Source organism: Plectropomus leopardus, chromosome 12 (genome assembly GCF_026936395.1).
Source record: "Plectropomus leopardus strain MGB_pleo_1.0 chromosome 12, ASM2693639v1, whole genome shotgun sequence".
Classification (NCBI taxonomy): Eukaryota; Metazoa; Chordata; class Actinopteri; order Perciformes; family Serranidae; genus Plectropomus; species Plectropomus leopardus.
Window position 1 is genome coordinate 14,798,265 of NC_142187.1, and position 16,621 is coordinate 14,814,885.

Consider the following 16,621-nt stretch of genomic DNA (forward strand, 5'->3'; position numbering starts at 1 on the left):
CATACTATCATCAATATTTTTGGTTGGCTATAGGCTGAGATTTTTTAATTTTTCGTGTATATTTTTAATAGAAGTTCAAAAGTACTTCTGGTTTATATAGTTAAAAAGCGATCAGGCCATTTATAATAGGCCTAACTTATTTTCTCCAGCAGGAGTCACCAAACGTTTGGTGGTCAGTCTGCTACATGTGGATTTGTTCATTCAGTGTAGAGAGGGAGAGACTGCGTCCCGTCTGTGTACTCAAGATAACATTTTCCAACTCCAGCAGCTGTCAGAGAGCAGTCCATACTGTCTGCCATGTTTCACTATAAGAAGCGGTCGGATTAACTTTTAGAGCTGTATAATAAATGTATGGAGGAGCAGAAAGGAGAGGACCGTCCAGCGAGTGTCCGGACACTTTCATCCACGTCCTCAGCTGAGATCCAGTCCGACAGGTAACTGTGTGACTCTGTAAGTGCATGATGGGGAGTTTGAGAGGGGGGATCTGTGAGAGTCTACGGGGAAAAGTATGAAAAAGCTCGTTAACTTTCCCTGGCTGCAGATATTTCTGTTAAGCTATAGGTTTGATAGTCGGTTTCTCCTACTACCTCTTTTTCCGCTCAAGTCTGGGACCCCTTCAGGGACAGTGTAAGTAAATGTAACTTTATTGTCAGCAGCAGAAGTTAAATCAGGAGAGCCTTTAACCCTTTGAAACCTGGATCAGCATCACTTTTACGGGCAGATTGTATTGCTTTTTTTTTTCCATACACGAGGGATAAAATGTAACGATCAATTTTGCAAGAAGTGTTCCATAAAGCTAGTGAAAATGGCGAAAAAAATAATATTGGGACAGAGCACATATTTTAGACACTTTGCCAGGTCATTTCCTTGATTTTCTTTTTTTCTTTCTTTTTAACCTTATTCCCATGCCCCCCCTCAGTAATTTAAAATAAATTATTTTATTTTAATTCAATTTTTTTTTTGTCATTTCTTCTGAAGTTGTTCTTTGCCTTTCCCCCCATTTTTTTAAAGAAATAAATCCAATTTGCTCAGGTTTTCAATGGCTGAACTGGATATGAGGGCTGATTCATCCATTCACTCCTTCCCACTTGCTTCTCTCAACGGATCCACATCCTGATACTGTTGTGAGGTTCAATATTTGTTCAAGTGAACTCCCATTAAAACAAATGATTAAATGTCTCCCTTAATCAGCTCTGATTTCTCCACAGGTCTACGTCACTAGCTGTGGCCCCTCAGGTGAAAGACTTTTTAAACATCATTCATTCTTAGCAAATGCCCAAAATCGAAGCACTTAACTTTAGACCCTGGGTCTTCAAAAGGGGCTCTGTGACAACATTAATGATAATAGGCTACTGTATGGTTACTATCAGTTAGCTATAGAGAAAAACAGTTTTTGTACCAGGCTGTAAATGTGTATTTCTGATGTTAAGTTGGGCGTTTTCATATGGGGGTCTGTGGGGATAAACTGTCTATGAGCCAGCCTCAAGTGGCCACTGGATGAACTGCAGTCTTTGGTACTTAAGCATTGGATTCATTTCTCAGCCTTGGAGGTTGCTACTTGGCTTTTTCCTACGAGTCCTTGTGTGATCATGTGAGCTACTGTCAAAAGTGCAGAGAGTGAGGCTAATGCACCGAGCCATGTTACCATGGCTGCTGTGTAAGCAGCTACAGGCAAGAGCAAACTAGAGAAAAGCCAAAAATATTCAAAGAATTATCATAAATGCAACTCATATTTTATAGAGTAGGGGTTCCCTAGTGGGCCTCTGTTTGAGCTAAGTGGCTCTTGGCCTGAAAAACACTGAAGACCCCTGGTTTAGACCTACAATATCTTTGCAGCTTGACCTGTTTCTCTTATGTTACATTATCCTGCTTGCTGAATTATCAGACTGAGATCTTGTCTCAAATGTCCCAAAGGAGAAGCAGACCTTGTGGGACGCCCCCACCCTCAGCAGGGCTACAGGCACCGCTCTCTTTGACCTGAGACCACCACAAATATTTTATCTGTGATGCAGCTTCTGGAAAAGGAAGTGTACTCGTCTGTGAAGATGTTGTGACAGATGGAGTCTCATTTGCGATGACACTACATCAGACGGATGTTTGTGGCTTTGAGTTGTGTCTGTTTACTCATAGATCTACAGTTCAGTCAGTTTTATTCTGACGGGTTTACATGAAATACTCACCATAATTAGTTAGTAGGCGGCCAAATCTTCTGTGCCATCAAACTCTGATCAGACAGTGAAAAAAGGTTTATTTTCCAAAACTCAAAAAACGCAGTTAAACATAAATGAGGGAGCAAACACACATGGGTTGTGACTCTGACAGACACAAATACAATAACTGAACTGGAGTCAAATTAAACAATATCCATCTTGATAAGGATAAATAATGTTCTCAGTTAATCTGATCATGCACAGAAAGAACTAAAGAGAAAGAAACTTTACCAGCACTGCCATCCCATGCAATGATCAAATAAAAGAGTGAGAGAAAGGGTGTGCAGGGTTTAAAAAGGGAGTTAACAGGTGAGCTCAATCAGGATAATAAGGAGTAAACAAAGAGTGAAACGAACCAGACGGTGCTGAGGAAAGGGGAGGAAATGAAGTGTGGAAATAAAGAAAATAAGGACTCTTTGCCACACTTGTGGTGCAGGAGAAAATATTGGTTTCAGATAGGGCTGTACCAAATAGTTCAAAGCTTTATTCATAATGCTGACATGCAAATTCTGCTGCACAGTTATTTTTTTTCTTTCTTCACATTTTCTAAGTATGTGTAACCCTGGTATTTCTGCGCAGCTACAGTTGAAAATAATGCTACACTAGAATGAGCTACCCTGAATGTTTTCTCAGAAGCCCTGAATCCTTTAGGTTTTTACCTTCAACCTTGTGTCAGTAAAATAATAACATATGGCCATGTTGTTTATGCTTGTATGCTCTTTAAATCTTGTATAAATTAGTGAATGTTCTTCTGTTGCTACTAATATTGAGTTCAGAGTATGAAGACTGTTTGGTATTGTTGGGGATCCTTGATTTGCAGTTGAAGCAGCCTCAATTATTACTGCATCGATTCAAATGGAGCAGATTTTTCAGCTAAACATTCATTCCTTAGCTCGCAGTAGTCAGAAGTATTGATTTTGGGTTGTCCGACCATCCGTCCATCTGTCCGTGTGTCTCATTCTTATTGTGATATCTCAAGAATGCTTTGAGGGAATTTCTTCAAATTTGGCACAAACATTCGCCTGGACTAAACTGAGAACAGCAGAGATTTTGGTGTTTAAAAATCGAGCTCACTGTGATTTGCATGAGTCTAATTCTCGTAAACATGATATCTCCAGAATATCTTGAGCACTGGAACTGATAAGAAATTGGTGGTCAATGGTCAAGGTCACTTTGACGTTACAAAATATGTTTCTGGCCATCATTCAAGGATCAAACCGCTTTTTCTTGGCAACTATCTTCTTTTTACCAAATTATGTTCAGTTTTTTTGATATTCTATTACCACAAATGTTAGAAAAATAGTGCATACAGCTACTGTAGCCTCCTGTGTTTGGGCTGAGCCCCACATGTTCACAGCGTCCGGCTTGATCCTGACACAGAACCTGGTCTAACTAAGTTTGTGTGCAGTGTTTGATGGTGACAGGACTGTTCGAAGACAAGGGATAACTGTATTTAAGGGTCAGGGGTCAGTTGACTGAAATTAGTGTTGACAGCAATGCTTAGGGGGACTCATGGTGGATTATAAACTAATAGCTTGTAGGGGCAGATGGTGTATTATTACTGTGTTGTCTTGGCACTCCGTGTGTGATCTGTTGAAGTGTTTGAAGAAATACTCAGACAGTTTACTTAACTCAAAGTAGCAATGTAAAAGTACAGAAGTATTAGTGACTACAGCTGTAAAATAAATGAAGTGGAGCAAAACATAGAATATTTCCTCCTGAAATGTAGTGGAATAGAAGTGTAAAGTAGCAGAAAATAAAAATTCTCTAGTACATGTAAACTGTTTTTAAACACAATGATTGAGTAAATGTACTTTCTACCAGCTTGCTATGGTGAACAGCTTGAGCTGACGTGACCCGTTTTACTGATGCAGATAGCAGATTGTGTGATGTAGCATGTTTGCATCCTGACATCTACAAAATTATAAACTTAGGAATTTTTAAAATTGTATTACACCATCTAGACTCTATTACTGTTCATCTGCAGGTAAATTAATGCATCCAGTATCTCTGGAAACTTCGAAATCTCCACGAAACCTTGCAATAAAGGTCTTTTGGTTGTGAAGGATGAGACACACGAGAAGAATTCTGTTCATTAAGAGGTTAAACAGTCAGCGTTCTTGAAGCTGTCTGAAGTCGGTTTTGTGCAGATCTTTGCATTGCTTGCAACTAAAAAATGAAAGTCGTTAGTGTTCTAAAGATGTTCTTCGAGAGAGTGAGAGGAGAGCTTGTTGGGGAACACACTCACTTATTGACACACACTAACAGAGAAGGATTGTGCAGCCGGGCCCCGCTGCAAAGCAGAGCTGCTACATAAGGAGGTCAGTGTGTTGAACACACCACGCCTCTTGTGCTGTCAACTCTTCTTTGGGCTTCGTGGCTTGTCGTACATCCTGTTTACTAAAGCAGTATATATAGGCTTTCATAGTTGAAAATATGCAACTATTTTATGGCACGGCTCAGTGGACTTTGTCTCTCAACTTCACAGTAGTGAAAATAAATTTACAAATTCTCTTTTTTTTGTGAAATGTACTACTTTGTGTGCTTAAAATAAAACACTGACGTGCGTTAACTGTGGTGAGATAAAAACTGTATTGTTGTCAGTCAGGTCCGGGTACACAATTGTCTGAAGGTGGGAGTGATACAGAGGTGGTTGCGGTCGCAGGGCCTAGTTAATAACTAATGCAAACAATCCATCTGTGCCAATCGCACTGTTCAGTTTTACCTGTTTTGAAGGTCCCTCATTTCCTCCCCCGCTCAGAGGTGTGGTTTGCCTCTCATATTTTGCCTTCTGTACACAGGAATTTCTTTTAGATTTGGCTGCATTTGGATGAGGTGAGGAACAGGAAGTGGCTGCTCAGAGAACAGATGCCTCAGTAAGGATAAGTAAAGTAAAATAGTAAAGAATGTCCACGTCAAGCCTCCAGGACACCGTAGTTAAAAGACAATTAATAATTACCCAAACACTCGACAGTGTGCTTTATTGAGGGCTAATAGATGAGATACAAACAGTGTCAGTAAAAGTGATATCAGACATGTAGACTACTAAAGTCATGACATCTTATGGCATTGTAAGTGATTGTGCGCTCATTTTGGTTGTGGATGGGGGCAGCAGCGAAACATAATTAAGCCATGTAAAAAAAGACCTCCTAAAAAAATAAACTTAAGTTTATGTGTACATGACTTTTAGAATATTTTTAAAGCTTTGCCTTTGCCAGCAAACACACAAAAAAAAGCAGCTGGGAGGTTTTTATGTAGCGTAATAATGCAAAAACCTACGTCAGGTCTCATGGAACAACAGTTTTAGAAGAGTTTGGAAACTAACAAACAAACTTTGAATGTTTAGATTTGAATATATAAGGAACATGAATATTATTAGTCATGTGTGTTAGGGTTGGGGGTTTTTTGACAAGTTTTTCCAGAGGGATATTATATGCTGTAGAGCCCTCTGAGGCAAATTGTGATTTGTGATAATGGGCTTGATAAATCAAATTGAATTGAATTGAATTATTGAGCAGAGACAGGGAATGTAATATAACAGAAACAGTGAGCACTTTGTTTTTGCTGGTGGAGGACAGACTTGCACACTCAGTATAGAGAAGATGACAGCTGTTTTTAACGTTGAGATGACTGCTAAATACATGTTACCCACTGTCCCCATTAGTCTTATTTATGGTCTGATGTTTTATGTGCTCCAGGACTGCAGGCCGGTCACAGGGACGCACCACTCTGCCTCAGGCTGGACTTTCTGTTTTACTACCCTTTAACTACTGACCACAAGACACGAGATGTTTAGTCTCACCCTGGTTATACAAGTACAGTCGTGTAATACTTTCGTTGAGAGGCTTCATTAAAGAAAATCTTTTTTTTTTTTTTTTTTTAATTTAGTAGTAGTAGCAGTTTGCAGTCCATTAGTGCAGCTGGTAGGTTCACCAGGTGGTGAAGCAGCCTGTCAGGAGGCTCTCTGTGGTTCTCTGGTACAAGTTCCTGAGGATTTTGGGCCAAACTTCTTCAGGTGCCTGAAACTATTCAGACACTGTTGGACCTTTTTAACAAAAGACGGGGGCAGGTAGGCCATGTCAGGTCCTTGTCATGAATAGGGCCAAAGTGAAGGCCTTCTCAGGTCACAGAGAAGCAAAATAACTACAGAGAGACAAAATGACCTCGAAGAGAAAAGTATGATCTCAAAGAGAGACAAAGTGACTACAAAATAACAAAAAGTGACTTAAAAGAAACATCAATGACCAAAAAAGACACAAAACCACCTCAAAGACACTCAAAAACACAAAATAGCATAATGGCTCAAGGAGAAGCAAAAGCACTCCAAAGCCTGTGTCAAGCTTCTGTGCAGGAGAAATTTCGGGCCCTTTTGTACCCAGACTTATACCTGCAGGTATTTGAATTTGTCCATAGTCTCCTGCACTGGGCCATTGGTGGTGACTGAGGGGTGAGTGCCCCCCCTTTCTCCTAAACCACAATTACTTATTTGGACTTTTTGGGGACGTTCAGGCAAAAAGGTGGCACCAGTGTTCCTAAGCAGTGACTGACTGAATCTAATTTGAACTCACTCATTCAATCTGTCTCTGTTTCTTTCTGTCCATCCCAAAGACTTCTCGGTTGTCTGCTGACTTGGGCACAAAGTCCTCCGGAATGTCATTTGTGTCCTCGCCGCAGTCTTCCAGGCTGAAGTATCTGTCTCTGGGCGTGCTGGTGGTACAGACCACCTCGCTGGTGCTCACAATGCGCTACTCCCGTACCCTTAAGGAGGACGGCCCCCGCTACCTGGCCTCATCCGCCGTGGTGTCGGCTGAGGTGCTCAAGATCCTTGCCTGCACCCTCCTCGTCTTCAGGGAGAACAGTGAGTTGAAAGAGTGGGGAGGGTGATACAAGCCTTTTCTGATTTTTTCTCTTCTAAGTCTGTATACAGGTGTAGATTTTGCACTACAGGGTACAAGATTTTTAACTAGATGTCCCCAAATTCACAATTAATACCACAACAAGTACCTGTCTCTTCTCTTTGTCTCTTCCCCCCATGGGGGGTCTCTTGATTAAATCACCAACAACACACAATCTTTCTCTGCCAGATTTCAGTGTTCGGCTGCTGAAGGAGGAGATTGTGAACAAACCCGTGGAGACCATGAAGTTGGCCATTCCTGCAGGGATCTACACACTGCAGAACAATCTGCTCTATGTTGCCTTATCCAACCTGGACGCAGCCACCTATCAGGTAACATATGAATGTGCTGGTTCAAGTTCACTGTGTGAGTGTTTGAGTGTGTAAAATTAAACTGATTTCTGTTCTGTTATGTTGCTCTGTACTCATATTAAGTGTCTCAAAATTATCACATTATCGCACATTGTGAGAATTTGGTCATTATTGATCGTACATCGAACAGAGACGATAATTATTGTACATCTTGCGACACTGTAACCATCTCTTGACTGCAGCTTCAGAACAGACATGAGAGTGATATTGATCTTCTCATCTAACTCTCTGCAAGAAAGTGACCCTACAGTTTCCAAGTTAATTTTTTTTGTTTTAATATGTAATTCTTAAAGGTTCCTACAACTCCATTAGTTCTATTTGATGGCAGTTAAACTTCTCCAGTCCTGACACACTTTCATACCTGCCTTATAAGTCAGCGTTCAGGACATTCTAGTGCTGCAGATTTTAACAAAGGTGAAATAATAAGATAGTGTTTGATTATCATCAACTACACCTCCCATGAAGTGCTTGCTAAGATTGATGGGATGCATCCATTTTGTGTCTATTTCAAAATAAGGTGAGGCAATTCAGTAGTTGCCCATAAATCTTTGAGTTTGTTCAGGAAATCTCATATTTTAGATTTCTGGAAGAAAGAAACCCCCCATGAGAGGCACAAAGAACTAAAGATAAGTGGGCATGAGGACCAGTACTCTCTCTAGCAACTTTTCTGAGTTTGATGTTACTATGGTTAGTACTACTTTGCTTTCTTAAGCCTCATTCTCACTGCACAAAACGTGCTAAAATCTGGCTTTTTAATGCAATTAGAATGCATACGATCGGTATTCACACCTGGGTCAAATGACTCTGCAGTAAAGGGATAAAGTTTTTATCCCCTCTGGCTCTGATTGGCATTGATGGGAATGCAACATCCGGGTGAACGCAGTAATTTCAGATCCTTAACCACTGAGATGCAATGACGCGCTGTCACTAACTACTGTCTGTCTCCTCCTAAGCAGCACTAAAACACATACATCCACATACATCTGCACCAAGTTTCAAAGAGACTGAATAAGTAAGAGTTATAGAGAGAGAAGAAATCCCTGGAAAGTTTCCACAGATCTCTGTTTCTGCTGCTGTCCACTGTTTACCTGTTCTCCTGCCTGTCCGCGACATCACACAGACACACCAACAAAACAACCCACACAAACACACGCCAGCTAACAGAAAGGCTGACTCGTTTGATGTGGCAATGTTGTTCAGTGGCAATAGGAATGTAGTCTGTTGCCTTTATTTAGTTGGTTTACGAGTGTTTGGAAAAACCCACGTGCACACACTAATTTTGGTGGGAAAGGGGAATTAGTGGTGTGTTTGTGTTGTGCTCCATACAGGTCACGTACCAATTGAAGATCCTCACCACAGCGCTGTTTTCTGTCTCCATGCTGGGAAAAAGGTTGGGCTTCTACCAGTGGCTCTCCCTCCTCTTCCTCATGGCTGGAGTCACTCTAGTGCAGGTACCAACACACACTGAAGCTGCAAAGTGCCTGATGGTTTAAAAAAAAACAGCTGTTAGATAAATCTCATATGCAGATGTTTAGTCCTTTGTCTGTCCCTGTATGTGATGATCAGTGTCTTAACCTCCCCAGTGGCCCACAGAGTCTGAGGGTGACCCTGAGCAGAAGATCCTGACTGCAGGCTCCCAGTTTGTGGGGCTGATGGCTGTGCTGATGGCCTGTGTGTCCAGCGGCTTCGCTGGTGTTTACTTTGAGAAAATCCTCAAGGAGACTAAACAGAGTGTGTGGGTCCGTAACATACAGCTGGGTAAGTAACCATGGCCTCTGTTTGTTTGGAAAGATGAGACCATATGTCCTGAGTCCTGAGCCTGGTGTGTGTGTGTGTGTGTGTGTGTGTGCGCGCATGTGCATGCGTGCATATGTGTTTCGTGAAATTGATTTTGACGTGTGTCCACTAAGCTAACCCATACTCCTTTAGCACCTACATCAATTCAATTTCAACATGAAGTGATAAAATGTTTTTTCATTTTCCAAATGGTTTCTTAATTCTAGCTCTTTGCCGAGGCAAGACCAGTTTCCAAAATGTCATGCCCACAAAAAACATTTAACTGAAAAATTACAGCAGGTGAAAGGGATTTTTCACAACATGTCAACCTAAATGTTGGTGTTTTGATGGGTTATTATTATTGACCTGTTAAACTGGGATTGTACCCAATCACACAATGCCAACATCTATTAGGGCAATTGGGTTGATATTTTAAAAGTGAGCAGTGTTAAAGAGTTTACTCGACTCGGAGGGTGCTACTCAGAGTCGAGTCCTTGGTTCCTCTAGAGAGAGGTTCCCAAAGTCTGAAGAAAATCACCCTGGGTTAGGATTCATTGTTTTTGGAGCTTGACCTGTACTTGGGATTAAAAATCAGGATACCTCAGCCTAAACTGCTTTCATTTTCACAATTCTTTGTTAAACTGTCTCAATTTTATGGAGTTAAAAGGCTCAATTGTAAGAGTATCCTTTCAAATTACATGCAAAATGATAATAATGATGTCCATAAATCAGTATGTAGTCGATGGATCAGACTGACTCTTGTATAAGACTCCGTTTTGTTTTGAAAAGGAGAAATTCAGCCAGGTGAAATGTATCTCCTCCTGTTCTAATGACACAGAAGAAATATTATACCTTTGAATTTCAGTATGACAAAGAGCACTGTTTCACTGACACACCTACTACTGGCAGGCACACTCCACTGACCCGTTCATATCTTTATGGAGGTGCAGATGCACACAGAAGGAAATAAATGAAAAATGTTCTGAAAATTACATTATTTAGAAAAACAGTGAGTCACATTTACAGCATGGCTCTAATTATCTCCACCTGCAAGCCTCTATTGTCCGTTACTCTTTTGTTGTGCCTCTTTATTGCAGCAGTAGCTCAAATTATACACCCCATGTGATACTAAATACTGTATATATTGTTTGTGACATAAATATTGCAGACTCATACTGTTGTGTGAATTAATGATCATTTCAAAATGTTATTTCTATGTCATTGCATGTTTTCTTGTTGCTTGTTTTTTTTTTAAGTCTGGCCCTCCTCCCATAGATGCCACAGATAAGAATGGCAGTGTTACACAAGTGACCTTACTGTGCTTTTTTTAAGGGAATACTTCATTTACAAAATAATAACTCATATATCAATTTCTCGGCCCATGCTTCCTTGAATTGACCCCCTTTTTCTTTAATTCATCCAGAATGTTCACCATTTTTTAGATTCTTCGCTCATCGTGGAGCAATTCAAGAAAAATAGAGTTTTCATTATGAATTGAAGGTAACAGAGGGTGAGTCATTGATATACAAATAATTATTAAGTATTCCTTAAAGGCTGATTCAAGGAATGGGGATGCTGATTTTATTCATGCTGAAGTATGCAGTCGATTGTGCCAGCATTAGGTGTAGCAATGAAACTGGTTTTTCTGTGATAGTGAAACTCAAAGGCATAATTTTATGTTACTAGATTACAGGAAAAGAAACATTTTTTAAGTGGCTGATATTAAATGGCTTACAACTCAAGCTCTGAAGGCTCAAGTATTGCCCCAAAGAATGCAAAATATGGAAAACATAGAAAATGCCATTGTTAACTTTCTCCTAAAACCTGGAATTGTTTCTATGTTAATAACAATGTTCTCAGGTAAGGATATTTAAAAAGCATCTCCTATTATGTCTTGTTTGATATATTTGAAGTTCACAGTTGGTGAAAACAGCAATCAGATTTTCCCTTTGAGAGCATGGCCTTCGGGCACAGGCCCAACCCCCAAAACAATAACCCAAGAAACAAAATACATCAAAGACACACAAAATTACAAAAAAGACATAAAACAACACAAAAATACCTCAAAGAAACACAAATCAAGTACAAAGAGACACAATATGATCGAAAAAGACACCTCAAGGAAAAAACATATTGACCACAAAACAGCTAAAAAAGACATGCAAAGGAGCTACTATCAGAACAACTAAGAGACACAAAATGATTTCAAGCCCAACAAAATGACCAAAAAATACTTAAAGTAAAAACATATTTACCTTTAAAGACATACAGAATGACAAGACATGCAAAGGAACCACAGAGGAGGCAAATCACAAAAAGATGCTGACAACTACAAGATCTAAAACATCAGCAACAGAGAGTTTCTCGTTCCCTGGGGCCCACTGACTCATAATCCGCCCATGTTTGTGTTTGTGTCAGTTAATCAGTTCCTCTCTTCCTCTGATTTGACTGTTATGGTTTGCAGCATCATCACATATATTTGCAAAGACATCTGTGTTCAAAAAATGCTGAGACAGAACAACAAATGTTAGGTTTATGTTCTCACTTGCTAATGAGAGGTTTGTGTGAATGAATCTTTTTTTACGACTAGCAGAGCAGAAGGAAGAGGTTAAAAGGTTACACAGACTTTCTTTTGCTCTTTCTCACCCTTTCTCAAGCTCAGTAAGCATTATGAAAACTCACAAAGAAAGCAGTTGATGTGTGATTAGTGTGTTTGTTGAGAACATGACAGTATGTGTGTGTAGATTTTTCATGTGCATTCGTTTTTAACAATGTGATGCACAAAAATGTTTGAGCTGGAGGGCAGAGGAGGAGTTTATGGGCCTGGGACACCTGTCAGACATAAAAACAATAACATCTCTCCTTTACGAGTGTGCGTGTAAATCTTAAACATTTCACTTTGTTGAGCCTCTATGAAATCACTGGAACCTCAAATATGGTGACCTCTAGTGGCAAACAGGTGTAATGAAACAACTCTGGAGACTAAAATGTGGCTAAAGATTGTAACAACCTGTCTGAAACTGTAGCTAAGCCAATGGCTCCATCCCATCATGTTTGTTTTTGCCTTTAGGGTAAACAGATGAAAAGGGTAAAAGTTTTTTAGTTTGATTTCTTACATGAAGACAATTATTTTTTTGTATGACACGTTTTCTGAAATGACATGTCTAAATATGCAAATTGTTGTTATGGAATTAAATATGCACTAATTTATATACATTTTCAGAAGAGGAATGCAAACACTGGATAAAGCTGGGTTCAAAATTCTTGTTTCATTTTGTTGACATAATAGAGTCAAAGGTTTAGAGTCAAAGGTTTAGAGACAGAGAATTTTGTATTTGTATACTTTATCACTTTATCACTCCATCAGAGAAATAAGAAAGGATAAGAATAAGAAAATACTATCAATAGCCATTAGAAAACAGTGATTTTCAACACAAAATGTCATATAAATCAGGCTACTATGAATGATATATAAACAAACCCTTCTGTAAAAACTTCAGGATAAAAATAGGAATAAAATTGGAAAGTTTGGTGTTTTTATGTACTATTAAGGTGGATATTTCTGATTTAGAGTATGAGAAAAACTCATTTTGATGAAACATCCTTCAAATATATAGATTGTAAAATACCATAAATATTAACGGCACAGGTGAAAAGGTCAACATTTTGAACTTTTAGGTATCGCTATAAAAGCTACCCCCTGGTATATTACTGTTTTTTTTAATATTGCAATTTTTCTGAAATGTTTGAATATGCAAATATAGCATTATCTAACTAAATACATTTTCCCCCATATATTTCTAGAATAAATCTGAACTAAAAACACCTAAAAGTGTATTTTGCACTTTTATTTTCCACTAGTCTAAAAGGAGATAAATTATGGAAGCAAATAGCTCCTAATCTCAAAATTGGACAGTGTACCTGTAGTGTTTTTTTTTTTACCTGTACTGTCTTCTCTCCTTGTCTCCTCCAGGTTTGTTCGGCTTTGTGTTTGGCTTCATAGGGATGATGGTGTATGACGGCCAGAGGGTGAGACAGTTGGGAATATTTCAGGGCTACAACACCATCACGTACACAGTCGTTGTCTTGCAGGTGTGGTCATTATGTTTCTCTTCATTCTGTCAAATTGTCACTGAAATGCATTTGGTGTCCATGCTCATATACTTGTTCTTGTACAGATTCGTCTTTGTGTTTCATGTTTGAAACTGTCTGTCTGCAGGCTCTGGGCGGGTTGGTCGTAGCAGTAGTCATTAAATATGCAGACAACATCCTCAAAGGATTCGCCACCTCTCTGTCCATCATCGTGTCCACACTCATTTCATATTTCCTGTTGGAGGACTTCAACCCTACAAGGTAAACACACACATGCTCATACACACTCCTACAAGGCTTCATATATATATAAATATTTTTTCATAGCCATATTAGTGGTGTGGCTCTAAAGAAAGCAATCCACTCAGTCCACCACATTGGTCAAGACGGAAATATCTCATCAACTGTTCAATTAATTGCCATGAAATGTGTATGGACATTCATATTATCATGCTATGGTTAGCATTTTGTTCAATGTATAAAAAATAAATAAATAAAATTCACATCAAGATCAAAAACCTGTAGTGTTAGTTTTCAATCTAGATTGTTTTGGTGCACCACAAGCCAAGTGCCATTTCGCTCCATTGTACTGGAGAGAATGCAGACATCTCTACAGCCGAACATCTCACACCAAAGCTATCTAGATTGATAAATTGCAGCGGCGTGTGCAGACATTTATGATACTGGGGTGGCCCAAGTCTGGCACTGACTTATACAGGGGTGGCATGAAGTGCGAGCACTGCTGCAGGCACATGCGTCGGCATAGCTTTAATATTCCAGTTTTGTCTCCACTTCCCATACCTACTTTAAATACTAACATTGCAGTGTCTTACATTCTTGTTTAGAATTTAATTTCAAAGATAAATCGACCTACCAATCCCAACACGACAGAGTGACTCTACACAAATGTAACATAAAGCTCTGCTCCAAGGCTCCACTCCAAAACAAAACAGATCTTCTTCCTCTTCTGTGGCTTTTTGGCAGGCTACACACGACTCTGGCACATTACTGCCTCGCAGGTTTAAGACTGACTTGCACCTTTAAACAAAAATTCAGTTTATTCGTCAAGCAGTTCAAACTGAGTGGGCAGATAGCCTATAATAATGGAACTGCAACTGGGGTGTCCAGTCAGACTTTAGGGGTGGCCACTCCTTAGACACGCCCCTGATAAATAGCACTACAGGTAAGAGTAAAAATATGATTTTTTGATTTGGGATTGAACTGTACCCTCAAGGACAACATCACATAGCAAGAGCTGTAGACTCTAGTCTTGTTTACATGACATGAGCTGAGCAAACAATGTTTGTTTAATCAGTTCCATATTAATGCCTCTTTATTTTCTCTCTTTTGTGTCCTGTTCCCGCCTCAGTGTATTCTTCCTGGGGGCAGTGCTGGTTATTGCTGCCACATTTCTTTACAGCTACGAGCGCAAACCTGCCAGCAGCAGCGCCATCAAAGTGTAAAACTGATACCTCTGTGAAGTGTACTACCTGACAGAAGTGACGAGCGGTACACGACACAGACAAGAGCAGGACTCTGTGAACTGTGTTAGTGAGTTTGGCATGTGGAAATGCAGGAAATGTGATAAAAATCTGTTACAGCCAAACAACCACAGCTGGAGACGGTTCAGGTTGCACATGTCCCCGTCACTCTGGAAAAATGCTGCTTTGCACAAAAGATGAGGGTCAATAATATGAAACATTTTTGCTTTATATATGTATTTTTTAAAAGGGTTTTCTTATCAGATACTAACAGGAGTACAGTGACACTAACTTTCAATATCAACAAACATTGTTGCAGTAAAACTAACACACTATATGACAGAATGATCCCATGGGAACGTACTGTGAGGGATATTTACAGGGATCAGGCGGAGATTATAAAAAGCCTCATGGATATTTTATAGTTCTATATAATTTATATGTATTTATGTGTTACGGGATATGGGGTATGTTTACTAAACAGAACAGTATCAATGGTGCTGACAGTGCCCGCCTCAAAGAGAGGAAAATCCTCGCTGTAGCTTCCATCTAGTGGTGGAATGAGGTGCAAGCTTGCTGCAAAGAGGAGGGGTTACCTTTGGTCAAAGATGCTGAATTTTCTTTTTTTTTATATGAGATGAGATTTGATGGCATATGACTGTTTGACCTTGCTGCTCAGTCTGCGTATTTATATCGAAAGACTTCCTTCTACTGTTATTTAAAAGCAAAAATGAAAGTCTTTTTACAAGAACAAATGAATAAATTAAAGCATTTTGTGCTGAAACAACCAGCTCTGCCTTGATCTTTTTTCTTACTTCAAAGTGAAATGAATGGACACATCCGAGCTGCGAGTGTGTACGTGTGCACGCTCTCTCTCTCACACACACACTAATGCATGCACACAGGCACACCCATGAATATTTTGAACTGTCTTTTTTTCAGTTCCAGTTGCAGTGCACTCTGAAAAACCAAACCAGTCTCTATAGCAACAGATGGCTGGATGAGCTGCGGTGCCGCGACAAATGTAGACACACTGAATCAATATAACCTATTTTAACCTCTCTGAGTACATTTACAACAGCAGTTTTTATTCAACCCTGAAAAATAAAAAAACAGAGATCAAGGCAGGTGAACAGAAATACACATCTCTCATATTCTGCCAGTTTCTCTCTCTCTTTTTTGTTTACAGTCACAGATTATCTTTGCATAGTTGTGGACTCAAAGTGTATTTGGATGGAGATGGAGATAGTGTGTGTGCTGAGGGGGGACAGACAGGGGAGAAAACAAGCAAGCAGATTGGGAAGGTGAGGCGTGAACCTGGAGAGAAGCACAGATGGAGGATGAGTCATGTGACTCCTGTGAGGAGTGGCAGGCAGGGACTTGGACTGAACCCAGTACGAGCCCACTGGACAAACCATAGCCATGACACAGGAAACCTTCGTCCAGATTATCTGCAGAAGCCGACTGCAAAATAATGTGCATCAGTGAGAATCAACCTGCTTTTCCCAGGGCACTTGCAAAATGACAGGAGGCCAGCTGACCCTTTGAAACCTGGATGGACATCAGTTTTCTTGTGCTGCATTCAAACACCTTTCACAAGCATTTAAAAAAATTGGAAACCTGAGCAAATTGGTTTGATTTCAGCCCTAAACATGGTAAAAAATAAATACAAATTTTAAGAAAATAAAAGGTTAATCAGCAAGGTGACAAGAAAATTAGCTTAAAAACAGAGAAACAGAGAAAATTTCCAGAAAACTTTATTTATAATTATCACAATTAAATATTTAAAATTATGT

General features: G+C 39.6%; 1 protein-coding gene across 2 annotated transcripts; it reads left to right on the forward strand.

The window, feature by feature from the left end:
* Positions 1–163: 163 nt before the first annotated feature.
* On the forward strand, positions 164–16,178 carry slc35a3b (solute carrier family 35 member A3b). 2 transcript variants are annotated; one of them, XM_042497621.2, is made up of 8 exons: positions 164–434; positions 6,819–7,068; positions 7,295–7,437; positions 8,805–8,927; positions 9,060–9,234; positions 13,226–13,344; positions 13,472–13,605; positions 14,714–16,178. In XM_042497621.2, exons 2-8 carry the CDS (start codon positions 6,861–6,863, stop codon positions 14,805–14,807), a joined length of 996 nt encoding a protein of 331 aa, XP_042353555.2. In that variant the 5' UTR covers positions 164–434; positions 6,819–6,860; the 3' UTR covers positions 14,808–16,178. The 2 variants fall into 2 exon arrangements, with proteins under 2 accessions (XP_042353555.2, XP_042353556.2); XM_042497622.2 differs by lacking the exon at positions 164–434 and having other exon boundaries at positions 999–7,068.
* Positions 16,179–16,621: the final 443 nt, after the last annotated feature.